The 22,707-nt window shown below is 49.1% G+C and overlaps 1 protein-coding gene and 1 long non-coding RNA gene across 5 annotated transcripts in view; one reads left to right on the top strand and one right to left on the bottom strand.

The window, feature by feature from the left end:
• LEF1 (lymphoid enhancer binding factor 1) overlaps positions 1-9,068 on the bottom strand; it is a 109,709-nt gene extending 100,641 nt beyond the window's left edge. For 3 of the 4 annotated variants that reach the window (XM_069459056.1, XM_069459055.1, XM_069459057.1), the window contains exons 1-3: positions 8,856-9,068; positions 6,452-6,518; positions 4,876-5,009 (exon numbers count right to left, since the gene is read on the bottom strand). In XM_069459056.1, the coding sequence (XP_069315157.1) occupies positions 4,876-5,009; positions 6,452-6,518; positions 8,856-9,068 (414 nt within the window). Of the gene's footprint in view, positions 1-4,875; positions 5,010-6,451; positions 6,519-7,640; positions 7,671-8,855 lie in introns of those variants that run through there. The other variant, XM_069459058.1, reaches the window with a different exon arrangement.
• On the top strand, positions 8,839-17,104 carry LOC138375471 (uncharacterized). Its single transcript, XR_011231522.1, has 3 exons — positions 8,839-9,119; positions 14,412-14,512; positions 16,441-17,104. It is a non-coding gene; the product is annotated as an uncharacterized lncRNA (long non-coding RNA).
• The last annotated feature ends 5,603 nt before the right edge of the window (positions 17,105-22,707 follow it).

The raw sequence follows: 22,707 nt of genomic DNA, 5'->3' as shown, positions 1-22,707 counted from the left end.
CCTCCTGTCTCAGCCTCCCGAGTAGCTGGGACTACAGGCATGCGCCACCATGCCCGGCTAATTTTTTTCTATATATATTTTTAGCTGTCCATATAGTTTCTTTCTATTTTTAGTAGAGATGGGGTCTCGCTCTTGCTCAGGCTGGTCTCGAACTCCTGAGCTCAAACGATCCGCCCACCTAGGCCTCCCAGAGTGCTAGGATTACAGGCGTGAGCCACCACGCCTGGCCTAAAATATATGTTTAAAATTATCTGAATAACATCCAGTGGCTGCCTTTTCTACACGAGTAAGGACATGTCAGGATAGTGGGAAGCAGTACTAAGTCTCTTGATTACTACAGTATTAGCTACCTATAGACTGACTCAGCTCAGCATACTCACTTAAGCAATAGCTTTAGCACGTGCAGTGAAGAAGGGATCAAGTTCAAGACCAGCCTGGGCAATGTAGTGAGACCCCACCTCTAAAAAAAAAAAAAAAAAATTAGCCAGGCATGGTGGCATGCACCTATAGTCCCAGCTACTGGAGAGGCTGAGGCAGGAGGATCGCTTGAGCCCAGGAGTTTGAGGCTGCAGTGAGCTATGATCACACCACTGCACTCCAGTCTGGGCCACAGAGAGATACCAATCTCTAAAAATAAATAAAAATAAATAAAAATAAATAAAAGAAGGGATCAAACAGAAAAGTTGTGGGGCCCTGAGGAATTTTCCCACATGTTCTCCTGACATCTACATCCAAATTCGAGATAGAATACATTTCCTAAAACTTGTCCTATCCTTGAGATAAAGGGGAAAACTCAATATGCTTAGCTTCGAAAAGTGCACAACTGAAATCAGAAAATTAAAAATAACTTATCAGTAAGTCAAGTAGCTCCCTGCAGTAAAATAAAGACGCTCTGCCTTAAAAATCTTGCATTAGATAGAAGCCAGTCTCCCTCCGCCCTTGAATTATTATTTCTGTGATTATTTTCAGAGCTAGGCAGCCGTGTGACGTACAGTGGTATTCCAAAGCTTACTGATTAGACAAGTCCACTTTAGTTCCTGAATTCCAGATACGAGCAACGACAAAATCAAATTTTTAGCTCCTTATAAGCAAAAGCCAATATAGGGGGGACAGGGGGTTGCTGGCGAGACAAAGTTATGACAGGTATAATCCTGTTAGTCAGAAATCCAAATGTTAATTCCCTTAAGGTAAAACTCCTATAATAGAACTAAGCGATTCAAAATAATTTAAAAGAACTTCTGGAGCATTTTCATAGCAATTTCCACTTAAAAAAAAAAATAATCAAAAAGACAGCTGAAATGAGAACCCAGATATCTTCCTTTCTCACCTAAAAATTCACTCTAAGAAAGATCACACAGACCCTCTGGGGGGCCAGGGAGGTGGCAGGGCTGCGGTGACCAGGTGTCACTGTGGTTTGGGGCTCCTGAGCCGCCGTTTGCTGTGACTTCCTGCACTGGCTGCCATCCCCTCCCCAGGCATCTGAAGAGAAAGGCGATGTTTCTCTCCCGGGGTGTTAAACATTTGGGTTGCAGAGGGACAAATGGAAGTTTGACGCCCAAGATGGGCCACCACGGTGCACGAGGCCAATGGGAACTTCCACCACGTGAAACCAGCCCAGCTCACCAATGCCGGGACTGAACCAGGGATGCAAAGATCTTTTTAACACATTACCATTGGGCCTACAGGGATTTTCGTAAATGAGGTTCAGTGAATGAGAGGCTTGGGAGGATGCTCTTCATAAACTCTCCAGGGTCCCCGCTCTAAAATCCTGAACGGGCCACTCTGGGAAGAACAGCAACTCAAGCCAGGGTTTGCTGTCCCTGATGAACTCGCGCTGACACCAAACGTGTTATGACAGGCGCTTTCTTCGCAGGCTCAATGTCTCTAAACTAAAAATTTATTATTTCATATTTACACCCTTAAGAATTCCAGTGCTAGAAAGACGTTCATTTGCCGACTGAAATTCTCCTTCAGAAGGAAAAAAAAAAAGCTGGATTCAAGGTGGTTCTCCTGAATAGGTAATACTGCATTTAAGTCCCAGGTAAAAGCGATGTGAGCATGCAAAGGCCAGTGTTTGTCTTAAAAAGGAGCAAAAGCGCACAGACCTGTTAACATGAGATTCTAGCAGAAACATCTCTATGCCTGCCAGTTGGCCACAGCGGGGAGTCTCTGGATTACCTGTAGTTAACACACAAACACAAGGCTCTCTATAGGGAAATGGTGGCCAAGTCCCTCCCCTGCACCCTGATGTTCTCCTGGTCCTAACACATCAGGCAGCAGATACAGTAAACAAGCAATTGTTTGTAATGCAAATAAGTAGTGGGCCAGGCTCCCATCCTAAGCCCAAACACAAATGGTCACTCTGCTCCTCACACCCTAGATGAAAACCCATCACTGTGGATGTCAGTGACATAAACACTCAGCCCTGCTAAAGGACAGAGTTAAAGAGCAAGGAAGCATTAGTGTGGTTAGGGGTGAAGAAGAGAGGCCGCCTTCCGGTTAAAGTGTTTTTGATCTCAGACACATTAAAAACAGCTGGTAGGTATTAAAAACCAAAGACTGTAACTCACTTTGGTCAGACCCTAAAAAAAAAAAAAAAAAATTGACATCGTCTTGTGGTTAAAACTGAAAAGCTTCTGGAATTGTGCAAACTGCAGAATATCTCAGAAAAAACAGTGCCTAACCTAAATACAGTCTAATATGCGACAGAATAAAGCAAAGCGGCAGATCACAGGGTAAGGCGACTGTTTCCTGACCACACCCCTGCCGACATGAATTCTGGCCACAAATCTTCCCTAAACGATGAATGACTTGTTTGATTCACCGACCTCAAAATTTTAATACACATACTAACAATAAATACCTTCCATTCTACTGAAATTTTCAAAATGGTTAGTAAAGCAGAATGTTGGCTTCCAGAGAGAAAAGGTTCATTTTCAATATGCTTAGAGATTATTAATAAATACCAAAAGCTTTTTATTATACTGACTTTTTAAAAAGTATTGTTTTTGAAAGAAGTGGCTGATCACTTTAAGGAATAAATTCTACAAATACACATCAACTGTATCACAGCTGAAACGCGTAACACTGTTTTAGTGGTATTTTCTGTTGTGACCAAGACTAGCCTTTGATTTGAAAAGATCTGTTGGTCTAAAAAGGCTTTCAACAGGAATCTTCAATTATTAATCTAAAACACATTCTTCTCCTCTTCCCCACCAAAATAACAACAAAAAACCTGCTCAACTATCAAAGAAATATGACATATTTGCATATTTAGTTCATCACATATAAAATCCCCCACAACTTTTATAACTCAGAAGCATTTATTTCAGGTGGTCTTTGGATATTAAACTATATTTGCTTTTATTAATTCATTCACTTTTTAGGGAGGAGATTCGTATGTGCCACAAGACATCTCTATCATAAAATATTTCAGAATCCCTTTGAAACAAAACACGAACTAGCTATTTCCCTATGGCAACCATCACAAGATCTCCAAGATGAGATCCTTAAGATCAGTGTTCTAACTGTTATATGGAAATTAGAGAAATCTTATTCCCTTATCTGACAGGTCAAATATCTTTTCTGAGATTTGTGGGACAGTAATAAATTCTAAATCGCAGGGCCCACACAAAGTGATAACATTTCATGTACTTATTATCTCAACCATTGATGGCCCCGGATAATCGAGAGAACCACAAACACTCTTGTTGCAAACTGTGGATTATGAGCCATTCCTCTCTGCTGCTTCAATGATCTCCACCCTCGCAGGTTCTATTCACTGAGTTGTATTCACAACACTCCTCTTCCCAGGTGCTTGCAACTGGTTTTTGCAGTTGGTAGAAAAGCACTGGGCAAAGAAGTCAACCAACACAGGTTCCATTTTAGGGTCCAGGATCTGACAGCCAGGAGGGTCAGTGAGAATGAAACTTTGATCCCTGAGACCCATACGCATGTGTTTTTCTTTGGGGTGGGGAGGGTGATGGCGGGAAAGTGGGGGGTGGGGTGGGAGAGAAGGTAAATATATTGATGGATCAGTAAAAATCCATCACCACTGCTGGAGGATGATTCCCAGAGAGAACTCCATCATCTCCACAGTTCATGTTCCCATACCAGACAAGTTACCATTTAAATGTTCTCTCGCTATGTCAATGAAGTTTATACTTCCCAAGAAAACAGAACTGCCATCAAGTAACAAACCTGAAATTGTTCACAATGTTACAAACTTGCATCATACAGTTATAATGCCACTGCACTTTTAGAACATTAAAAGTTAACTGAACCACAAAATTAAAAGAGAACAGCTTTCATTAGGGTTATCTTTAAGTGATACTTTCTCTACAATTGACAATAAGTAAAAGTAGCTCATTGACCGCCCCCACCACCAAACGATCTTAAATACAATGAGCTAATACAATAAAATGAGACACTATTTTAAAAGGCAAAATAACATTCTGAATGTTCTGCTCCAAATGAGCCGAAGCAGTTCTGATTCTTCACAGCTGTGGACACTGAAAGCTATATAGTCCTTAGCATATACAAGATTAAATCAAGTTTTTACTCTCATTAACATAGAAGGCACAAGGCTCATAAAATCATGGATCTGTTGATGAAACTTCATTTTATTTTATAACTCATGATCTGTTATTTACTAATTTTAGCCAACAATCCAAAAGCTAAAATTCCAAGTGCAAGACATCAAAGGTAGCACTACCTTAAGGTGGCCATTCCTCACAACACTCTTATTTAGCAATGACTTATATAGCAATACATAATGAAAGCATTTCCAGTGAGTTTGAAAAGATAACCATTCTGCCAAAATGCAAACTAATTTGTATTTCTGAAAATAATTTGCAACATCAGTGTGTTACTCACTGTTCTCGGGATGGGTGGAGAAAGAGATCCATTTGACATGTAGGGGTCGTTATTCATATTTGGCATCATTATGTAACCAGAGTAACTCGAGTAGGAGGGTCCCTTGCTGTAGAGGCCTCCATCTGGATGCTTTCCTGGGAGAATCCGAAGAACAATCAATGACGCATTGACTTCCCTTTTATATCACGGTATTTTTCCTCTGAGACTCTAATAGTCCGAAGACAAATCAGACCTCACACAAAAGATGTGTTTACAAAATACTGTAACTGGATTATTATGCTCTATTTTAGATTGACAGTATTTATTCTCTTACGGGCTTAACAGCAAACCAAATGTTTTAAAAACATGTGGTTCAAACAGTACTTCCACTACTCACTGAGGTTTTTACAAAAGTAAGGGTTACCCATCTAATTTAATTTGTTCTATTAATACTAACAAACTGGACTAAAAAATACAGATACGTGAAGAAACATGCACAAACGTAAAGCTATAATATTAACACACTGGGCCAGCTATCTACATACACACATATATTTATACATTGGAAGTCATGCTTCTCCTTTTAGGCAAACTCAAAAATTCTCTCTGTGCTTTTAGAGTTCCAGAAAATTTCTAAATTGTACTGAGGGAGAGAGTTGTAGCTAGTTATACAGGCAACTATTCAAATTTTTAAAAGGTTAACTCCGGGAGGCTTAGTTTTATGCTACACTTACATCAGTCTGCCAAAGAAATCTGTGTTTAGTATAGACATAGGTATTTCTGATTTCTAATCCGTGTAACTACTTTGTAGCTATGGAGGAAGCCTGTATAGTTCTTTTCCCTCCTTCTCCTTTTGACATGTTGTATGCAGAACATTTCAATTCTGGTCAGGCCAATTGTTAAGTAATTAAAGGAGAACAGAAATGCAGGCTGGTTGACAAGGGAACCCTGTAGGTTACTTGATTCTTTTAACAGCACAAAGAGTTCTTTTTAAATCTAAATATATACATAATTTTTAAAGTTTTTAGCAAGAAATAGAAATGGAGGGAAAATCTATCATCTTCAAATGCACAGTTCCTACAAAATTTTATATTTTCACCAATTAGATTCTGCTTTGCTGAACCACGTTCAGTCTGTTCATTCGCTGTCTGCCTTCTTATTGTAACAAGAAATAAGGAACAGCAATTTCGCAAATGAAAATCCGCCCAAAATTATTCTTGCTGCAAAATAAATGGATGTACACTATTATTCTTCATATTAATGCATGAAAAAAATATTAAAGGTCTAAGCTAATTAGAACTTAAGGTAAAAGGGAGAAAAGAAAAAAACTCATTATAGACATTCCCTCTTCCCCAAAGACTCTGGAAACCAACTGAAATCCAAAGGCCTCTAACGCTTTCAGAGATGGTTTTTAAGTTATGTAATATGCATTAGAGATAAGTTTCCTGGGTTTTCTTTACCCTTGTATTAAAATAGTAGGTACAGTTTTATCACCCCTGGTCCCAGTTTCTTGAACTTCAATAAGCGAAATGCACTCATATACACAAATTACATGTGCTACGTGATTAGGTTGGGAGAAACAGCATCAGGGTCTTACCGTCATCTGGGTGTTCTCTGGCCTTGTCGTGGTAGGACTCCTGGGCCGTTTGTGCTTGTCTGGCCACCTGGTGTCACAAATCCCCACCCCCAAAAGAAAGAAAATCACCTTAGAGTTTGTGACAATAATGACACAAGTGTGTGCACACTGGTAACTCAGAGGAAGAGTCTTGGAACACAATCTATTCTGCTAATCTAAGAGGGACAGGGCTCAGGGTGAGTACTGGGGCATCTTTTCCTTGTCAACACGTATTTTTGAGTGATTATTTTATCCACCCAGGACCAAAAAAAGTATAAAATAATAGGAAAAACAAAAATATGGTAAATTTCAGAATGCCCCACACGCCGTTCTGACCGCTGTTTATGAAAACATAGCAAGGCTACTTGGATGCCTAATATGATAGTTGTTTATGGCGTTGATCATTTCGGGAGCCTCTTCAACCCCGGTTCACTTCAGTGAGATCTGATTAAAAGTAGCGTGAAATGTCATTTTGCAACTGAAAATGATATTTTAAACATAAAGAAGTCAACCACTCAGATGAGGTCTTGAGCCAAAGTCCTGTGCCCTCCGCTCAGGCTCACACTGAATGAAGTGCGGCTGGCTTGAGTGCGAGAGAAAATTAGAACGGCTCTGTGGTTTAAAGGGAGGAAAATTTGAGAGTTGGGTTGTAGACATCTAAAAGGCAGCCCGGTTGATATCAGTGTTGGTAACCGCCATCCACCCAGACTCAACCACGTGCAAATCAGTGGTATCGCCTCTTCGCTGTCTTCCCTGGGTCTGCCCGTGCCCATCACCAGCTCAGCAAAGCCCCAACACCTGAGTTCCCAGACTTGAAAGTAGAGTCCTCCTCCCAGACCAGAAAAGGGTAGGAAATGGGAAGCAAGTGGCAGAATTATTGAGGGAAGGGAGGACAAGCAAAATGGGCAGAAAGAAAAAAGAGGCTGCTCTGCAAATAGGAGAGTTTGGCAGAAAGCCTGAGTGTGTGTATCTTCTTTGGTTTCTTGGACCTGTGTCCCCACAGTGACCTCCTCCCCCAAGAACACACACAGTCACAAATCTTCTGCTGGGGCCTGGTGCAGGCCCGGCCCCCTCCACGTCCTCCTCAAACTGCATTTAGCGGACAAGGAACAAACAGCCTTACAGTTTTCTGAGCCCAGGGCCTCAGCCTTCCAATACTACGTGTACTCACCCCTGCCATCGGGAGGGAGGAGGTCGATCTGAGGTGTGTTCTTAAACGTTTTGTTTAAAACCCAAAAATGTCCCCGCCCCCAAAACCGCACGCTTTCTTTTTGGGGGCAGAAGGATGCCATGTAAGGGAAAAAAAAAAAAAAAAGTATACCCTCCACGTTTCTTTGGAGGGAAGAAGCGTCGGTGAAATCGTTGGGTGTCAGGACTTGTGTACCCGATTTCCCCCAGAACCGGGGTGGCCAGTGGCGAGTCCGGTGTCAGGGTCCCTTCCTCCCCCTCCCCCCCCCCAGTCTGGAGCTCCGGGCCCGGCCTGAGCCCGCCCTCCCGCGCCGCGCAGCCCGCTCGGGACTTTCTCCCGCCGGCACCCACGTGTCTCTATTTACCCTGCTCAGGTTACCGGCGCTGTCGCCCGCAGCGCGCCCGGGGATCTGATAAAGCGCTTTCCACCCCGCCTGCCCGGGGCCCGGCTTCCGCCGCCGTGGGGCTCGCCTTTCTTCTGCATTGATTTAAGGCCTGATCGGGGCCCAGACTAACCCCAAATAAAGACTTTTTTTTTTTTTTTTCTTTAAGGGACCGGCGTTGGAGGGCGGTGCAGCCAGGGTGTATACCCTTGGCGTGGCCCGGCTCCGCGCGCCCACGGCTCCCGGGGCCGCAGGACCGAGCCCCGCACCGCCCCCGCAGCCCGGGCGCGCGCCCCCCGGGCCGGCCGGCTGCTCGTGGCCCGGCTCGGCGGCGGTTGGGACGGCGCCGCCTGCCCCCGGCCCACGCCCACCGCCCCTTCCTCCCGCTCGCCTCCACCTAAGCCTCGGTGGTTTAACGCACTTTTGCAGACTTGTACCGAGAGAGACAGCGGGTGCACGCTGTGTTCCGTCCCACGGAAGAGCTGCTCAGCAGTGTTCAGACTCGCTCGCTGTAATGCACCCCCCCTTAGCCCCACCGAAAAGTCCGGAGGAGAAACGTTACGCTCAAGGGCAGCTTGTCCTGCCTGCAGACCAGCCATTTAGCCACCGAAGCCCTGGTCTCACCCACTTGGAGTAAGTTTCCTGCACACTCTGCCACCTCCCGCCCTAACGCACACGGGAGTGCCGACCAGGGGCCCAGCCTCGCCCCCCAACAAACGGGGGGTCCACTCGGGACCGGTGAGCGGGGGCTGCCGGGCGCCTTCGCCCCCCGCCGCCCGCTCGGCGCTTCCCCGGGCCGGCCAGCGGCCGCTCACCTCGTGTCCGTTGCTGGCGGGGATGATCTCGGACTCGTTCACCAGGGACGACTTGATGTCAGCTAAATCGCCTTCCTCTTCGGGGTGACTGATCTCGGCGAAGATCTTCTCCTTCTGGGGGTCGCCCTCGTCCTTGAAGGGGATCATCTCGTCCGTGGCGCAGAGTTCCGGGTCCCCCCCGCCGCCGCCGCCTCCCCCGGAGAGCTGGGGCATCCCGGCGGCCCAGGAATCTCCGCTCGGCCGCGGCGACAGCAGGAAAGAGGGGCGAGCTGGAAGGGCGCGTGCGGGGCCGCGACCCGCAGCCCGAGCAGCAGCCGCGGCGGTGGCGGCGGTGGCGCCCGAGTCCCGGCGGCCGCCCGCGCTTTCCCGTTTCGCGGAGCCCGACGCCGGCTCCCAACCCCGAGGCCTCCGGGGGCGTCTGCGCTGGGCTAGGCGGCCCCGGCCCGGGCAGCGGCTTCACGGCCCCCGCGTGGCCGGGCTTCGCGCGCGGAGGACGCCGGCTCCGGGGCGGGCGCGACTCCCAGGAGTGCGGGGAGCCCGGCGGCGCGTCTCCCCGCAGACCTCTCCACTGCGGCTGCCCCGGACGCCGACGGAGCGGTTGGTTTTCCGAGCAAAGAGAGGGAAGCGAGGCAGAAAGGCTCCGTTTGCCCCGGCGGAGGAGGTGCAAGGAGAATCAGAAGATAATGAAATGTCCACTTCCTTAAGGATTAAAAAAAAAAAAATAAAGAGCCACCCGGGCCGGAGGTGTCCGCTGCAAAGCTGCTGCTGATTTCCTTCCCTTTCGCTTCGGTTTTCCTTCTCGAGGCGCATTTAATCTGCTGGAGGAGGAGGAGGAGGAGGGGGGTGCCAGGGAGGAGGGGAAGAGAAAGAGAAGTTTGCCAAGAATAAAGTTCGCGCCGGGAGCTCTGGGGACCGGCAGTGCGGGGGTGCACGGCGAGTCCGGGGAGTCGCCGCGGGGGGCCTCGGGCCCAAAAGCTGGTGCCCCGAGCCGGGGCCGGCACGCACGCAGCCCGACCCCTCTTTGTTCCCGGCTCGAGTTTCTCCGCCTGGCGGCTCGCTCGCCGCGCTCCACGCCCCCCGCCGGGCCGCTCTGTCACAGCCGGGAGCTGCGCCCTGGGCTCGGCCGGCCCAGGGGAGGGGACGCCCGCGCTCGGCCGCGTGCGGGGCTCCCGGCGCGTCCTGGCTCCTCGGCCCGAGCGCGCGCGGCCCGGTCCCTCCTCCGCGCCCCGGCCCCGCAGGTGAGCGGCGGCGCCTCCCCGCGCTTCTCCTGCGCCCGCGCCGGGCCGGCGCTGAAAAGCTGCCCACTTGCGTCGCTTCCCTCCCCGCCCCTCCCCCGCCCCCAGCTTTCCTTGGCTGCCCGCTGCAGGGGAGGGGTGGGGGAGCCGGCGAAGAGGAGGAGGAGGAGGAGGTGGTGAGAGCTTTTTTTTTTTTTCTTTTTCTTTTCCCAGAGCCTGTAGGACGAGTCCTAGTTTTGGGGTGTGTGTGTGTGTGTGTGCACGCGCGCGCGCGCGCGCCTGCAGGGAAGGACCCGCGCTGCTCGTCACCCACGGCGAGGCTCGCTGTGCCCGCGTGGAATGCACCAGAAACACTGCCGGAGTGGCTTAACTTCACATCTAAGTATCTGCTCTCTCGCCCTCCCTCCCCGGCCGGTCTCTCCCCCACCTCCTTGTCGCCTCCCACTCTCCCGCCCTCGCCCGGGCCGGGGAGGAAGATGAAAGGGAAGCCGCCCGCGCGCTGCGATCCGCACCGCACTGATAGATGCTCTGACAGGGGACGAGGCGGGAATCGGGGACCCAGAGGAGGGCACGGGGGACACAGCAGTCACTGCCCAGCCAATGACAGAGAGCAGAAGCAAGGAGGACGAGGAAAAGACAGTCGTGGCTTTCCCCAAGTGTAGTAGCACGCGCGCACACGCGCGCTCTTTGGAGACAGGGGACGAGGGAGCACACGCTGGAGAAAATCGAATCTCCAGGCTCACCCAGAAAAATAGCACGAGGAAGAAGAAACTGAAGACTGGGTCTTAATGAGCGCCTTTGAAACAATCTCTCTTTCATTGCGTCCTCACCACGGGCTGAAAGGAGAGAGTTTGACGCTGGATCTCGTCGTGGGTTTTCCGAAACACACGCCGCAGTGTGTGGCAACTTCGTAAAGAATGAAAAGGCAGCACAAGAAGGGGCGAAAGAAGGCGAAAAAGGGACCCTGCAGAGCAAAGCCCGAGGAGGGAGGGAGGACGGGCAGTCAGTCCCTGGCACCTTGGGCTGCGCGCTGAAAGGGACCCTTGAAGATGCAAATCCGAACACAACCTCAAAAATTCCCCAGTCTCCACAGGCTCTTTGATGCATTCTGTACAAGGACAGGCGTTTTAAGGAGATCCTTGTGAAAGTTACAGTATAAGCGGAGCTGAAGTTTGAAAACACATCACAGTTCCTCCCTTGGCTCTCAACCCCCCTGGGTTGAAAATCTAGGCAACATTATTACACCCAATACAGTGGCCATCTGTACAACCTCAGAACAGCAAACAGGAGACAGGAAGCAATGCAGCTCCATCTTCTTTAAGTTGAAAATAAGGAAAACCTACAGAATCAGAGCTTTGCTCTATTATATAGAAATGGGCGGGCAAAGATCCCTCTTCCTGATGGTGAAATTGCAGGCTGCTGGACCTTGTATAAGACTGTAACAACGCTATAAACGCTTAAAACTTCCCCTACCGATTGCTACTTGGGGATGAGAATGTACTGGGAAGCAATTTCTAAAACTTCATCATTTAAAGGGTTTCATTTGGTCCCTAGAGCATGGCCGGTAGTCACATGTAAATTCTGTCTGGGAGATTGGGGTAAAATTTAAAGGCTGTCGAAGGAAGCCAGGAAAAGTAAAACATTAAATCTGCTTTAAATAGCTGACAGTGCTACGCCTTAGAGAAGAAAAACAAAAAGAATATTCTGCTACAGTGTGTAAGAAACCCAATTTTTGTGTTCTGGGTGGTGGTGGTATTCAACTTCCCTTGAATTTAGGCACCAGGGTGAGTGGATGTCCCAGAAAGGTGACTAGGATAGCTGTGTGAGGCATTTGTACCCTCTGTTCTTAAAAGAAATATGGGAAAACAAAGTCAAAAGTCCTCCCCGTAACTGTGCCAATTTGACCAACAGAAAAAGAACTGGAAAATGCAGTTTCACAAAAGCAGCCTGAGTAGACGTTCCTTTTCATCAAACCTTGGGGGCCGGGGGCCGGGAGGACACAGAATGGCCAGAGGGTAGTTTCTGGAATCCGAGGAGAGATTAAATGACGACTCCTCCATCCCCCCTATTTAAGTGTTGAAACTCACACGGATCCATTTTCTCCTTCACGTTAATTATCTGGACTCCCTGAGTCATTTGGAGCTCAGCTCCAGGTGTCCCGCAGATTAGGAGCTCAACAAGATGGGAAATTTTGGAACAATAACTAGTGGGAACTGTTTGTTAGAAGGGCCCTCGAGGGTAGGTAGCTGCGTTTGGCATTTTGCTGCGACTCTATTGGAAACATTGTTTCTAACGAAATCACCGAGCGCCGGGCTGCATCTGCCCGGCGGTTTGTCCTCGCGAGCGTGCGAGTGGTGCGGCTGATTGTCTTTAGCATTATTGCAAATCTTCTCATGAGCTGCACTGAAAGTGGCTTTGCTAGAAACCATGCACCCCAATTTTTTTAAAGCTTTGCTTGGGGGCAGGGTTGACATTTTCCACGTAAAGTCTGTCTCTCTCGAGGGGGAAAAAGCAGGGGGACACAGGAAGAGCGAAGGAACCCCGGGAAGACGTTCCTCCCTCCCTCCAAGATTTGGTGTGGTTCCCGGCAGAGGCACTTCTGTCCCCGGGCGGTCTCTCTCCCGCTGTCACCACGAGCAGCCGCCGCTAGGCTCCCAGGTCCGGGATGTCGCGGGGGCGGCGCGGGAGCCGCACCGCCGCCCCCTCCCCTCGGAGGCAGGGGCAGGTTGCGCGTGTGAACCCGAGCGAGCGACGGGGGGGTTGGCTGCTGTAGGTTCACTCCCGCAGGATGTGGGTTTCAGGGGGCGTTTTGATGTGATTTAATTCCGACCGTGAAACAATTGCTAAGGGTTGGCTGAATGGCTGTTGGTTTTTCCCCTCCTGGTGGCTTTGGTTGGTTTGGGTTTAGTTTGGGAGCGAACTTGTTTTCTATCAACACTTCCTTCTGCAACGGGCGCCGTCGCCCGCGCTGCGCCTGGGGGGGGCGAGCCCATCCCCCCGCCGGGGGCAGGGGACCGCGAGGGTGACCCACACCCACACCAGAAACCCCTCCCCCCGGCGATGTTGCAGCCAAATCGAGTCTGCGACCGACAGTCCAGTGAGCCCTTAATTACAGAGACCAGAGAAAAGCTCGGAGCCCCTCGCGGCCCTCTCCGCGCCCCCCTCCCCGTCCTCGCCCCCGCCCCGGCGTCGGGTGTCCCCTTTGTGCCACCTGGACTCTCCCAGCTCCGACTTCGGTGGGATCCCAAAGAGAGGCGGCGGCGGGGGCCTACGGAGGAGGGTGCTGGAAGCGAGAAGCCGGGGAGAAGGGCTAGAAAACGAATAATGCGATTCCAGACGCGGCACCGCGACCCCCTCCCTCGGTTTCCCGCCCCCGCTTCTCCAGGATGTCAAAGCTGTGGGCATCTTCGGTTTAACGGCCTCCGCGGAAAAAGAGGGGGGGGGCGAGGGAAGTGGCAGTTTGTGTCCCAGGGGTTCTTCTGCCTCCTCCTAAGACAGACAAACTCAACGCCCCCCCCCCCCGGGGTAACAGGGAAATCGTGGGACCGTGACAATGTCGTTCCCAAATCCTGCCGCCTGCGGACGTCGGGCTTCCGCGGGGCGGGCGCAGCTCGCGGGGCTCCAGCCTGGGGTCTTCCCGCCCCCCGCGCCCTCCGGTGGCTTCTCCCGAGCCCGGCGTCCGGGAGCCTCGACGGGGAGGGGGGCGCGAGGCGCGGCCGTCCGGGGACCTGGGTCCCACCCCGGTCCGCGAGGGAGGACACCCCACCCTACTGCGGGCTCCGCGCCCCGAGCCAACCCCGAGGAAGGGGCCACAGGCGGGGTGACAGCGACGGGCACCAGGGGACCCCGGGGCGCGCGCGCAGAGGAGCGGACGAGCCAGAGAGAGCGCAGCCCTGCGCCCTCGGGGCTCGGCTCCGCGACAGGGACTCGGGCGCCCATCCGGAGGGGCGGCGCTAGGGCTGCACGGGGGACGCCCGGGGTGGCGTCGGGGGCCGGAGTGACTGCGGGGACCAGGACGTGCCATGCTTTGCCTCCAGCCTGAAAACTTTTCCCCGGCGCCTGAACGTGGCGTGGGGACCGGGCCCGGGAAGCCCGCGGGCCGCGTGGACGCGACGGCCTGCACTCCCCCCTCCTGCACCCCCGCACCCCCCGAGGGCCCCTCCCCCCGCGGGCCGGGGGCGCGCAGAGGGGGCGCGCGCGCGCGCGCACGAGCCGCGCCTTGCAGCGGCCGAGGGCGGCGCCTGCGCGGGGCCTGGCGCGGCGGCGGGGCCTTTGAAGTCGCGGCGGCGGCCGCTTTCATCCTTTCTTCTTTCCCTCGCAGGCCCCTTTGTGTGACTAAATTTGGCGAGAATATGGATCGGAGCCAGGCTTTCCACGTGTGCTCCCCGCTCCCAGCTGAGAAGGCCAAGGGTTCTCTTCCGGGTAAGGAGACAGGGAGCGAGATCAAAGAGTTTGGGGAGCTGGATCTGAAATGGGAATTGAAAATAAAAATCAAGCCTGGACACATTCCAGTTTCTAAAGCAAAACCAACCCTCATCAGAGGCCTTGCCTCCGTGGCTCGCTCTCTCTCTCTCTCTCTCTCTCTTTGCCTCTGTCCCCTCTGCTTCCCGGCGACCGGTCTCCAGCACATGGATGGCATCCCATGCGGAGAACAGAGGGAAACACTTACTTTCTCCAGATTTTGTTTTGCAGTCATTTTATGAGGGAGAGTATCTTGTTCATAATGACCGGTATGTGAAGGCGAATTTTTTCAGCCATAAATATGGTCTTCTTGGAGGATGCTTCGCACTTTCTGCTGCTGACGCGACACGTGGGCACGTGTTCCTTGTGCACCATCGGGGTTTTTTTGCTCTGCGCACAATGCGGCCCCCGCGTAGTTTTCTTACACAGAGGTTAGATGCTGGCAAACCAGTGTGAGTTAATGTTGTTAGCCAAGCACTCCTACTATCACAGTGGGTCTCCGTGAATTGAAATCCTCTTGTTGATAGACACCGGGCATCCTTTCCTACAGGCAACCAGTCAGAAATGTTGGTCTTTATGGTTAGAAAACTGCAAAATCCCTTCTCGAATACACTTCTTGAGGGGGATTCTGCAGTTTTGCAGGTAACTGATAAAAAAAAAGACTGGTTTGAAATCGTGTGATTTGGAGTCAGAAATCCTGGGTTGGAGATTGTCTCTGCCACTCCTTCTCCAACCTTGAGTGACCTGGGACAGGCCGTTTAACTCCTGCCAGAATCAGTTTCCTCTCTGAAAAATGGGTGTACTAATACCCTACGATTAAGTGAGATAATGCCTGTGAAAGTATGCACAAATGGAAGGAATTATTAGTGCTCGAAGCAAACACGATCCTTTTAAAGAGACCTGTTAAGTTGCAAACCCAAAAACTTCGGAAGCTCTAGGAACCCTTGCCACAGGTGCCAATGGGGATGGTGTCACACTCACAGGTCCACCGCTGTGACCGTCTCCACATCCCCAGCAGTGGTGTTACAAAGACCACCAAAGTCACCGTAGCATTTGTTACCCCAGAGTGAGTGTGTTGAGAGAACATTCTAAGGAGAGAGGGAATATGCCTTCACTCGTGTTTATCCTGGGCTCTTGGTGAATTCAGAAATGGACGAAGAAAAATGAGACTGTAAACGATGTTATTTCTGTGAGGCATTTGACAAAGCTCAACAATAGCTCTGAAGACAGCCTTAGTAGTGTGATGGCCCGTTCTCAGGGGTAATTTATATGCGGATCAGATACTCCTAACATCAGCAGTAAGAACCTGGGGGTTGGGAGAGTGACTAGAAAGGGGTCTGAGAGGTATTTTTTGAGACTGTGGGAACCCCACCAGAATCTGTGCTTTAGAATAGAATGTGATTACATATCTCAGGCAAAGGCATCTCAAGTTGCAGTGCTGTAAAGATTATTGCTAGGGCTGGGTAATGATGGGAGTACCAGGGGTACCATAGGTACTTAGTGATCCTTCCTAACTAACCTAAGGTAACCCTACCAATGGAGTCATGTCCTGGGCTCAGCCTCCCAATATAAACTTTTTATCGTGACCTGTGTACAAAGTGATGAAGGGAAGGGGTTATTCCAGTGTTCTTGTACCCTTTTGCGGGGGCCCAAGGCTGCCTGGGGTGCAGAATCCTGCAGAGATGCCCCATGCATCTCTTTGGGCTGCCTCCTGCTAGCAGCAACCCTCAGGCTCTGCCCAGCATGTTGAAGGGACTCTAGCAATTTCTGCTGGCACCTAGGAGGCAGCTTCTATTTTTAACATCTTTCCAAAAATGCCCCGGATTAGAAGTGGATGGTGATCAAGTTCACTGGTGGACTTCAATCCTTCCTTTCACTTTTCTTTACAGATGAAGCTTTTTGAAATTTCATAATTGGCCCAAAGAGGAACATAGACCAAGGCACTGAGGATTCTATCTTGTGTTTGGGGGGTGGGGAACGGGGAGGCTCTGAAAATACTCATGGAAAACCTGGGTCCTTCTATTGAAGAAAATAAACTCCCTGAAGGGGAGGCATGGCCAAGGGATTTACTTGTTTTTATAAATCTGTTTCCCCAGTGACTATGGCAATGGAGGTGTTTCTCGAATTGTGGTAAATGCACCTCGTAAAATGGACGGCCTGGGTTGTATTCTCAGGCTTCCTGGGCTCTGTCAGGATTGGGCAAGCACCTAATCCCTGGTTTGAGGCTGGAAGCCAAAGCCACAACCTTCTCGCCTACAGGCAAGCGCAGTCCCAATTGAGCCATATGGAGATTAATGTAGAACAAGGTCATTAGTCTCATTGTTTATCCAGTTACTCGCAGCACAGAGCTGTGTAAATTTCAGCTCCAGCGGTTGCAGGCTGCCTTTGATGTGTGCAGTCTGTACATTCTAGTGCTCCAGGACAGTGCCTGAGTGACAGGCCCCACGTCCCATGCCCAGAAAACCCAGCTCACACAAGTACAGCGGAGCGTGGAGTCGAACAATTTTCCAGTGAGTTTCATCAAAGTAAATAAACCAACCTGGAGGGTCGGGATTGAGCCTCCTGTTTCTCACGCCATGACTTTTGGGTGTCCTTGGCGATTGATTTGCATTGTTTTCATTTGAAACTGGGTGACTGCTTTGAATCTTCATTTAGCTCTCAGAGGAAGGGGTTGACCTACATAACATTTGACCTTGAGGATGCCTGCTTTTTTTTTTTTTTTTTTTTAAGCACTCTGTCCATAAAAACAGACGCATTAAGTCAGGTTATCTTTACTAATATACACATTTCTCCAAGACACAGCCAATTTCCAGTTCTTTCCTTAACTCTATTTCGCTTGTGCAGCTATGCTTAAACTCAGAGCTAACAATTATGGGCGTGAATTCAAAAGGTGGGGAGAGCCAGCACAAGTAGTTCAGGCTACAAAATTGTCATCCGGCTCAACGGAACACTATTTTTTGGCAAAAGTGAAGCTAATTTGCCTTATCTGAATTTGACTTAAAGGTCCTGCGATCCCACTCTGCCAATTAACAAATCTGAAGTCCACTTCCTTTAGGTTAAATTGACAGAAAGCGAGGGACAGAGATAAACTACTATCCTATGAAGTTAGACAGTAATTTTTGACTGCCAGTTCAGATAACCACAGACTCCCAGATATATTTTGAGGCTTGAATTATCCAGATATTTGATGTTTGCAGTTCAAATTCTCAGGATAATTTTTAGATTGTTTTCCTGCAGTAGCCTCCTAACTAGTCTCTGGCTTCCACTATTTTTTATTTTATTTTTTTTTTTGAGACAGGATCTCACTCTGCCGCCCACACTACAGTGCAGTGGTATCATAGCTCACAGCAGCCTCAAACTCCTGGGCTCAAGCGATCCTCCTACCTCAGACTCCAGAGTGGCTGGTACTACAGGCATGCCCCACCATGCCCAGCTAATTTTTCTTTTTTCTTTTTTTTTTTTTGTAGCCACAGGGTCTCGCTCTTGCTCAGGCTGGCCTTGAAATCCTGAGGTCAAGCCATCTCCTGCCTCGGGCTCCCAGAGGGCTGGGATTGCAGCCGTGAGCCACCGCGCCAGGCCTTGGCTTCTGCTACTGCTCAGTCCCACGCATGCCCCGTGACAGTCCCTGCCTCGTAGAATATCGAAAGTCATCCTGTAACACTTCCTACTTGTGGCTTCTAAGTCTCTCTGTGAACCGGTGCCTGGCTTCCTCTTGCTCACTGCTCCCAGTGTGCAAAGCACTCTTGTGTACACACACACACACACACACACACGCACACAAAACTTGGTCCTTTACTTGTTGCTTCTGCCCAGAAGCTCCTGGCCAGGTGCGCATTCACAGGGCTCGCTCCCTAACTTCACCCAGGTTCTGCTCGGACGACAACTTTTTCTTAGATCTTGTCATCTTAAAAATAGACACCCTTCACCCCAATTCTAGTCACTCTCCACTCTTTTGTGGGCTTTGTCTTCTTTCACTGTCACTGCCTGGCGTATTTTTTGCCCTTACAGTAGTTGTTTATTAGCTTTCTCTCCTACTGGAGCAGGTTCCATGAGGGTAGGGACTTTTTTGTGTCGTATCCTCACTGCCAGCAACCGGTCTTGGTACATGGAAAATACACTAGGAAGGTGTTTGGGATGAGTATTTAACACACCTTTGAACCCTCAGTTTCCTTCTCTGCAATACCTCCCTTATGGAAGATAATAAATAATTAATATAAAATTACCTGGGCCAGGCGAGGTGGCTCTCGCCTGTAACCCTAGCACTCTGGGAGGCCAAGGCAGGAGGATCGCTCGAGGTCAGGAGTTCAAGACCAGCCTGAGCAAGAGCGAGACCCCGTCTCTACTAAAAATAGAAAGAAATTATCTGGCCAACTAAAAATATATATAGAAAAAATTAGCCGGGCATGGTGGTGTATGCCTGTAGTCCCAGCTACTCGGGAGGCTGAGGCAGGAGGATCGCTTGAGCTCAGGAGTTTGAGGTTGCTGTGAGCTAGGCTGACGCCACGGCACTGTAGCCTGGGCAACAGAGAGAGACTCTGTCTCAAAAATAAAAATAAAAACCAAACTTACCTGGCACTCAGTGGGTGGCAACTATAATCGTATAGGTCAGCACTGCCCATAGAAATATAATGCAGGTCACATATGTAATTTTAAATTGAAAAGCTAGAAAGAAAGATTCATTTTAATAATATATTTTATTCAACCTAAATGTTGAAATCATTACCACTTTAACATATAATCATCATAAAAACTTATTCATGAAGATTTCACATTCTTTTTTCATATTTAGTGTCTGGAATCCAGTGCACAGTCTGCACACAGCACACGTTGGCTCAAACTTGCCACATTGTGAGTGTTTGGTGGAAGGTACAGCCAGAGGCTGCTGTATTAGTGCAGCTGCAGTCGGTCAGCTCCTCGGTGACAAGTTTTTGTCTGATTCATCTTTGTAACCCCCATAGTGCCTCGTACATTTCCCTCAAAACAGTAGAAAATCAAAAATGCATTAAAGAATATCACAGCACTATGTTCTTATACACTATTTTTCATGACAAATACAGACTTTCAACTTTCTGGCGTGTGAATTAAGTCTTTGCGAGCTAGCTGGAGATTATAATCATCATGTTAAGTACACTGCAACGGTGCCTTGCCCATAGTAGGCGTGCAGGGAGTAGTCGTGTTCCAAGCGTGTTGCCGAATGGCTTGGGTATTTTTTTCTACATTCAAAATAACAGATTTACCCTTGAACTTTAGGAAATATGTAAGTTGAAGATTTTCTGCATTATGTTTTCTAGAATAACTTTCTCCTGCCTGTGTAGCCGCCAGACTCGCAGTTTGCTGTAAGAGTCACGCAGGATCAAAGGTTTCTCAGGACCTACGGGACGTGGGGACAGCCCAGTCCCACTGCAGGCTTCATTTCAGGCTCACGTCCTCAGCTGCTGCTCGGCTCACACGGACCAGACAGTGAGTCTACTCTCTCCTGCGCTTGGCGTTTTCACCAAAGTACCTTAATTAGGGCATTAACCTTAGGCCTAGGCAAAAGCTTTAAAGTTGCAAAAGTCAGTCCTCCCCTCATTTCAGAGATTTAAGCCCCCGATGCAATAAGAGGATGAAGGTGAACAAAAGAGAGAGCAAGGCCATTTCCTGGAAGAAATGGGTAAAGAATCTTCTAGTGAGAGATCTATCTCCAAGGCCTTGATGTGCTTTTATGTTGGAGCAGCATTACTTGGAATTAAGCACATGGACACGTTATCTTTTGCCGTGACTTTAAAATTGACCTGTAGCTTCTTTCATCCGAAGGACAGAAAGTTAAGGATTCAGCTTATGCCACCTCCAAAGTGAAGGGTGTTTAAGAGAAAAAGTTAAGCGCGTTAATGATCGCTGAGATTATTTTGCCAACAAGAACACTGCAAATATATTCAAAAGGCTCTCAGTGAGATATTCAGAGAAGTATTTTGTTTAACTTTGAACGGTCTAACTCTACATCTTATTTATCAGAGTGTAAACTCTACGGGAACAGAGGCCCGATCGTGTTCACCACAGTGTGCCTGGTGTCTAGAACAATTCCTGGCACACAGTAGGCACTTTAGGCACTTAGTCAGTATCTGTTGACCACATCTAGAAGGACAGACGCTAAAAGACTAACAGTTTTCTCCAAACGGCAGAGCCATGAGTGATTTTTATTTTCTTCTTTGTGTTTGTAAAGAAATTCAAATGCAATGAAACAACGTTATTCAAGTAGTAAGATAAAAATTTAAATACAATATCATAAAAAATATTTTTAAAACAATAGAGCTGATCCCAGGGAATTTTGACAACAGGCACAACAGCAGCAAGGAGCTAGGAGCAGTGTCACAGCCGCAGCATCGTTGGGGACACGATGTCAGGGCCACCTGGTGGACATGCGGAAGTTAATGCAAAGGGGCTGTGGGAGTTTATGGCAATCAGAAACATGGGTTTTTTTTTTTTAAAAAAAGGTAAAATTTAAACACAGGACATGCACAGGTCTGAAGTGTACAATTCAATGTGTTTTAATATATACAGCTGTAAAACCATCACGCCAATCAAGATACAGAACATTTCAATCACCCCAAAATTTCCCCTATGAGATGAACTTTTTTTTGTTGTTTCTTTTTTTTTGAGACAGAGTCTCGCTCTGTCACCCTGGCTAGAGTACAGTGGCATCATCATAGCTCACAGCAACCTCAAACTCCTGGGCTCAAGCGATCCTCCTGCCTCAGCCTCCCGAGTAGCTGGGACTACAGGCATGCACCACCATGCCCGGCTAATTTTTTCTATATATATTTTCAGTTGTCCAGCTAATTTCTTTCTATTTTCAGTAGAGACGGAGTCTCGCTCTTGCTCAGGCTGGTCTCGAACTCCTGACCTCAAGCGATCCTCCCGCCTCGGCCTCCCAGAGTGCTAGGATGACAGGCGTGAGCCACCGCGCCCAGTGGAGATGAACTTGTTTCGAAGCAACTTTTTAAGCTGCACTTTCGGTGAAATGTCACTTGTCGTTAGCGTGCTATTTTCTCTTGCTGGCTGTTTTGGACATATTCCTTCAACTCCCTGCGACTTTCTCCATCTGAAAAACTTGTCAGTTTGGAGTCTGACTTTCCAGGAAATATGCTAATCCTGTTACGCCCTGCAGGAAGGAGAGAAATAGAACTCAGGGTATGAGGTTGACCATCAGAGTGCTGAATTGAAACACCGACCCAGTACATGTAGTAAAATAATTTGTACTGTGAATTGCTTTTCAGTATAACAGATGCAATGACGCCTGTGGTCCCAGCAGACACAGCAGTCAGAAGAGGTCTTGACTGCTCGTTGGGGGAGGGGGCCATGGGAACAAGTGACGATGGAGCGATTCCAGAGGCAGCTCTGTGCCAGAGACCTGGGAACGCGAGGCCCTTTGGTGGGTGCGGAAACACGGGAGAGGAAGACCACGGATCCCAGGCTTGGCATCCCCTGGGCTCTGTCTGCTCTCGTCCACTGCACACATGCAGTTAAACACAGCCAACAGGAACATCTTCTGGCTGCAGCACAAAATTGTACTTCTTGTAGAAAAGAGAGCATTTCCTGAATTTCTTGTATGGGAAGTGTTAAAAAAAATACAGACAGGACGCAGTCTGACGTTTTTTCCCTTCATTGTGAAATAACTGAAGTTCCTCTCTCTCTCTCTCTCTCCCTCTCCCTCTCTCTCTCTCTCTCTCTAAGATAAACCTCGCCTTTCAGGAAGGGCAGAATTTAATCAACTTAAATATAGGTTCAAAGGTCCATGCCAAAATAGTCTGATGAAGAAATAGGTCAAAACCGTCCCAAAGAGGGCTATGGAATGGATTGTAGCGCATGGTTCAGGTCACACGATTTGCTAGCGAGGTGTCAGAGCTGCTTGGATTATTGGTAGCCCCCAGAGACATTGCCTGCTGGGAGGGAAATATAAACAATAATAGGAAAGCAACATTAAGGATTTGCTCTAAGTATGGCTGCAAAATTCTCCCCAGCTGCCGGCTCTGCGCCTTGCCCCTGCTACTGTTCCCAGGTGGATTCCGTCCCTTCTCCTTTCTCCGTGGGCCCTGCAGCCTGTGCCAGGTGTGACACCACTTGATCACCTGTTTGCACCCCTGTGCTGGGAGAATTCCATAGCTTGACCCCTGAAA

The sequence above is a fragment of the Eulemur rufifrons genome, chromosome 26 (genome assembly GCF_041146395.1).
Source record: "Eulemur rufifrons isolate Redbay chromosome 26, OSU_ERuf_1, whole genome shotgun sequence".
NCBI classification, from domain to species: domain Eukaryota; kingdom Metazoa; phylum Chordata; class Mammalia; order Primates; family Lemuridae; genus Eulemur; species Eulemur rufifrons.
This window is presented reverse-complemented; position numbering and strand designations above follow the sequence as displayed.